Source organism: Aplidium turbinatum, chromosome 17 (genome assembly GCF_918807975.1).
Source record: "Aplidium turbinatum chromosome 17, kaAplTurb1.1, whole genome shotgun sequence".
Taxonomy (NCBI): domain Eukaryota; kingdom Metazoa; phylum Chordata; class Ascidiacea; order Aplousobranchia; family Polyclinidae; genus Aplidium; species Aplidium turbinatum.
This window is the reverse complement of record NC_137488.1, coordinates 2,223,950-2,229,949: the sequence shown is the minus strand read 5'-3', so window position 1 is coordinate 2,229,949 and position 6,000 is coordinate 2,223,950. Positions and strand designations below refer to the sequence as shown.

At 38.3% G+C, this 6,000-nt stretch overlaps 1 protein-coding gene across 1 annotated transcript; it reads right to left on the bottom strand.

Moving 5' to 3' along the window:
- Positions 1-1,514: 1,514 nt before the first annotated feature.
- On the bottom strand, positions 1,515-2,254 carry LOC145786846 (uncharacterized). Its single transcript, XM_082598587.1, has 2 exons — positions 1,685-2,254; positions 1,515-1,553 (listed from the first exon to the last, which is right to left on the bottom strand). Exons 1-2 carry the CDS (start codon positions 2,252-2,254, stop codon positions 1,515-1,517), a joined length of 609 nt encoding a protein of 202 aa, XP_082454713.1.
- Positions 2,255-6,000: the final 3,746 nt, after the last annotated feature.

The window sequence follows — 6,000 nt, the reverse complement described above, 5'->3', positions numbered from 1 at the left end:
ATGGATGTTAATGGCTGCAAGAGAGCGGCGACGTGTGGCAAGAACTTTCTATAGAAATTAATCATACCCAAGAAACCACGCAGTTGCTTCATCGTTTTTGGCAAAGAGAAATTTTTTATAGCTTCAATTTTGGATGCTACAGGGCTTAAACCGTGTTTGTTTATCATGTGGCCAAGAAACCTGATTTCGGGCAAACCAAATTGGCATTTTTCTTTGTTCAGTATCAGTCCGTACTGTTGTAATCGTTGAAAGACTGCACGTAAGTGGGTTTCGTGTTCGGCGGCGTTTTTCGAAAATATTAAGATGTCATCGACATAGCAGAAAACGAACGGCAGGCCACGTAATACTTCGTCTAAGAAACGTTGGAATGTCTGTGCTGCTGATGACAAGCCCATTGGCATTTTTCTGAATTGAAAAGATCCAATCGGGGTGATGATGGCCGTTTTAGCAACGTCTTCTTCGGCGATTCGAATTTGGTGATAACTCTTAAACAAGTCTAAATTAGAGAATATAGTAGCACCATGTAGGTTTCCGGCAAAATCGTGAAGAAACGGTAACGGGTATCGATCTGGTTGTGTTTGATTATTAAGTGAACGATAATCGCCCGTTATTCTGAAACGACCAGAATCTCCTTTTGGGACCATATGAACTGGTGAGGCCCATGGAGAGTTAGATGGTTCAATGACGCCAAGTTCTAATAAGTGTTGCATTTCCCGCCGCAAGATGTCTATACGTTCGGGAGAAAGTCGCCTTACGCGTGCATGCACTGGAGGCCCATTTGTTACAATATGATGACGGGTTGTGTGTTTACATGGCTTGTGATAATTAGCAAGCTCAAATACTTGAGGAAATTCTCTGCGTAAAAACAAGTACTGGGAGTTGCAGGTGTTTGCTTCACTGTTCTCACCTGAAGGTTTTGACCTTTTGTTTGTAGATAGTTGGGCACAAGGATGGTGTTGGTTTGGTGATATTAATTTTCTATTGCGGATATCTAACATGAAACCAAAATGATGTAAGAAATCGATGCCGATTATAGCACTTTGAACGTCTGCAATGGCAAAGCGCCAAGAATATTCTTTAGTTGTGCATAATGAGACACGTTTGTCAGAATAACCCAATATCGGTACGGAAGTGCCGTTCACAGCGCGGAGACAAGCGTCTGTTTTACTAGAAGGCATTTGGGAGACGTTGCAAATGTTAGCGGGAAGTATGCTCACCGTGCTGCCGGTGTCAATTAAAAAATTAATGTTGGTTATTGAGTCTTTAACGTAAAATGTTTGCGGGCTTTCCTCTATTGCACCAACCGTCCCCACTAAGCGGATTGGCCGTTCCCATTTTTTGGAAGGTTCCACGTGCATGGTTTTTCACACTTAGTTGATTTGTTGCCGAATCGATTGTGGTAATAGCATAGGCCATCGTTGGTTACAAAAGAAGTAGGCCTACTGTACCGTGGATTGTTGAATTGGTCATGACCTAGATTTCGGGGGCGAAAGCGTGGGCCGCGAAATTCCGATTCATGGCGAGGATGTCTTACTGGAGTCGATGTGTTTGGTCTGAAAGTGGAAACTTTATTTTGTAGTCGATCAACGTTTTCCGCTAAATTTGAAATTTTATTTTCTAGTAAGCTGTTTATTCGCAACTGCGGAGGGGCCGGTTCGCCCGCGCTGCAATTTAAGTTTTTTACCGTCAGAATGTTGTCCGCGCGTTTAGCAAGGATTTCTAAGGGAACGTCCAAATCCCCTGATAAAATTTCTCTTACCCTTAGTGGCAGCTTTTTGAGAAACAATTGTTTGATCAACGGCTGAAAAGTTGCATCCCGGGTCAAATTATTTCCGGCTAAACGTTTTATTTTGTTTAAAAGAGCTGTTGGTCTTTCGTTAGAAATACTTTGATCTAGTAAAACCGATAATTTGTCTTCCACCGGCGTAGCGTAGACTTTACAGATTGCGCTTTTTAGTTTGAAGTAAGGGTCAACTATTGGACGCGCAGCTATGACGTCTTCGACCTCTCTCAATTGATTTACTTTAAGCGTGCGTACAATGGCGTCGTATTGAGCGTGTTGAGACGTGATGTCTGCAGCCCGAAACTGTGATTCGACGCAACCGAACCAAAGTTCGATGTTGTCCAACCACAACTCCGGCAGTTTGACAGAATTATTTAAAGTTGCCTGGTAACACTTAGTGAGATTAGACAGTAGTTCCGAATTATCTCCATTTTGAGAAAAATCATTTGAATTTTCATCCCCAATAGTCATTGTGTGGTGAGTGCGCCTTCTTTGATACAGCTTAATTAAAATAATGACCGCCACAATAGGGATATACACAAACAACATTTTAATTGAGCATATGGCTCGTAAAAATACCCATAACATAGTTTGCATCTGTATCATCAATGTTGTCGACATATTTTACAATAAAATAAATGAAAAGTATAATAGCACTCGCCGTCAGTTGATTTCTTCAATGGAATGTTGGAATGGAATGTTGTTGAATTGCGGAAAGTCTTTGCTGTTCGTTCTTCGGCTTGAAGTTGACTATAAACTAATACTCCTTTTTGGTTGAATTCTTCTCTTTGGATGAGTTTCTTGTTTTCTTCTTACTTCTTTCTTGCCAAGGAAACACTCGGGGCACCAATGCAGGGGTTCTAGGTTTTATTTATATTAAATGTTTATAACCCCTGTTGACAGCAGAACCGCTGCTGGCGTAACAAAGCTTCGATGGCACAAAGGTAACACGATGAGTCTCAGTTAATTTCCAGTAATATTAAGAGTCTCTGTTAAAATTGAATTTTATGAGTAAATCTTATATTATATTATGAGTCAAAATTGTTTTGTGCAGAGGTATATAAAGCACTTTCGGAAAAAGGAAAAAGAAACAGTTTCGTAATTTAAAATTGGCGAATTCCAACAATGTTTACAAACTAGGTTGAACTCCTGCTAGTGAGATTCCATTGCAGAGGTGAATCGCGGATATACTGAATAAGCAATAAATGGCCATTTTAACAGACTCACTTGAGAAAGCTGCGGGTGGTAGGTTATTTGAGTAAAAAATGATCCATCAATATTATCTCGGTGCACAACAACTGAGTTTTCTTAAGAAACGCAACTAGCCTATTTATTCTCACTGTTGGGTTCAGTGAGTTTTTAAGAAACGTAAATGTTACGTGAGAATTACATTTTGTAGAGAGCTAAAAACAATGGAAATTCATTCGGGTCCCTACAACATTAACAAACAAGGCAAGTGTATACTTTACGGTTTACGGCAGGTGCAACTTAATAGAACCGCCCTGTCCACCGCTAACACATTCTCTACTCTCTACCTATGTCTCTACTCACTAATTAAAACGAATATAGGTCAGGCTCTAAGACTAAGTGATGATAAGTGATAGCCTACTCCGCTTTTATATTACAATTGAAATTGAATTTCCTTAAAATAATACTTTCTAAACCGGTCAAAACTTGCAGCCATAAAAAGGGCCAAATAAGGCCAGATTTTCTGGCCTTATCAATTTTTCAATCAATTGCTGCATCAATTTTTTTTAGGCCAACTGCAATTTAAAAAGGCCAGTTTTCTGTAATTTGGCCTAAAAGAAGGACATCTGGCAACCCTGATCACAATCATAATGTTTTTACCTTGGTTGACTGAACAAGTAGTGTTGCCAGAGAAACCATAAAAATGGTGAAAAACAATAATGTTACCAGACCAGATGACCAAATCTAAATGAAAATTAATAATTTCTTCAGTTTTGGTTTTATCCTCAGATTTTATCCCGGTACCGCGACGCAAAGTTCAAACAGTCAAAATTCTGCGCGGTACGGTGGTATTACCGCGTCGTGATTATACTCCATTGCCAGTATTTTTTTTATTAGAAATTGTTAACACTTTTGGCTTTCATTCCGAGCAAAGGTGTAGCTAAAAAATGATAGACCTGTGTTTGCGGCTACTTACACTAGTGTTGTTTTCTAAACTGGTGAGAAAGTCTATTGAAGTGAACCACATTTCCATATCAGTGCAGTGAAAGTATACACAATACTATAGGTCTGCTTGACGATAGAAGGCCCAAAATTATTCTGGCCCGGGGCCCACAAAAGGTTTAACACAGCACTGGTCAGATATTATATATTGTATCTCAACATGGTGTCATGAAAACAAAACTATATTGCAAAAGCTACAACGTAGGCTACATGCAATAACTTTTTTCGTACTGTATTTAACATACGCTATTTAACATAGACTGTATTTAACATACGCTAACCGCGCAGCCGTGGCCGAGTGGTTAGCGCGTTGAGCTCGCAGTCGAGAGCCTGCATGTTCGACTCCAGCCACCCGCACTTGCTGTTGTTTCTCTGGGCAAGAAACTTTACGATAATTGCCTCTACCTAGTGATCGATTTCGAGTAATGGGTAGTACCAAATTTAAGTCATACGTAAAGTAGACAATCGGAAACAGACATTGCTGTCGGCTGCAGCGTGGGTCAAGTGTATGTCGGAAGGCGTACACCGATGCATAGCGCTCAAGTCCGCTTTCCCGCAATGCAGGATAAAGATAAACAAACAAACAAACAAATTGACCGCAGAGAAAGCATAAAAGGTGTAATGGAACTCAACAATTTAAAATCAATTAACCACATGAAAACTACAGAGATTGCAACTTTCATGTTTAAATATTCAAAAAAGCTACTTCCCACAACTTTCAATGATATAATTATGTGTAAACGATCAAGTAGCCTAACAACAAGAAGTAGGGAGACCGGGGAGATCTGTTACAAGGGAGGGTTGTTACAATCCTTTTAACTTTTAAATTAGTTCACATCAACCGCTGAAATTAAGTTGTTTTTTTCAGGTTTTTAGTTTCCATGTGCAAACGAAGCTTCAGCCGTTTTGAAGGCTGCAGTAGAAAATTATTGATGAAAAACTGTTTTAGGGTATGAAAAGTAAATTTTTGCTTTGTCAAAGAAAATGTTATTGCTACAAAATTATGAGTGATATTTAACTGGCTTCAAAGTTAAATCAGACTTGAAGTGCAATACCTTTGATTCATTATAAATATTTTAAAGCTGAGTATCACATGTTTGACATATGTTGATCTTATTCAGCCAACTACTATTGGGGTGAGTTGTTACACAGTGTAATGCTTGCTCATCCCAATTGGAAAAAGTGCTTAATTTGGTACCCAAATAACAAATTTTGTATTATTTAAAATAGTTGATTACATTTTTAAGTTCTACTAATATCTGTTGTTGCTGTATCTGTGCCTAAACATGCCAAAAACTAATAAAGGGTGCCTTATTGAGGCCAAATACCATGAATGGTTGGATAGAGATCATGCGTTTGCAATCCTGGTGACAATGCATAGTCAATAATGATGTTATTTGTTTGTTCATGATTTTTTCTATTAAATTTGGATGTTCAATAAATTCAAGAATGCTGTGTCAACGTACTCCATCAGTTTTAAGTATTTTAGTAAGAAAAATTAGTTAATAGAACAGCCTATTTGAAATTGTAACATTTCAACCCATCTGTGTAACAAGTCACCCCGACACTGGGGTGACTTGTTACAACTGACTCATTGATACATTAATGCAAATATTTTCCTGTAAACATAACTTTGTTAAATTTTGATGTTGTATTTATAACAACTGGTGATGTGGCAAGATTACATAAAATTTTCAGCAACTTTGTGCAAATATTGAAAGAGAAATCTTAGATTTACTGAAAATTGTAACAACCCTCCCCGGTCTCCCCCTAATTCTCCTTATATTCCGATATATTGCAGAATTAACACTTGCAAACAATCAATACGGTAGCTACATGGGGCCAACAGTTTGGAACAAGCTTCCCCCTACTATAAGAAATGAATGCAAAACTGTAAAAGGCTTTACATCAAAAATAAACAAGCTAAATCTTCCTTAAAATGATCCTATCTAAGTATTACATACACCAAACATACTAATATTTTTTTTGCCCAGAAATGATAGGCCAATGTGTGTAGATTCATTAGC

Bases quoted from the DNA above. Each gene is read 5' to 3' on its own strand.
- LOC145786846 (XM_082598587.1), bottom strand. From the start codon at position 2,254: ATGACTATTGGGGATGAAAATTCAAATGATTTTTCTCAAAATGGAGAT. The intron at 1,554-1,684 runs GTAAAAAACTTA...TTCCACTTTCAG, and splicing joins GCGCGGACAACATTCTGACG to ACCAAACACATCGACTCCAG.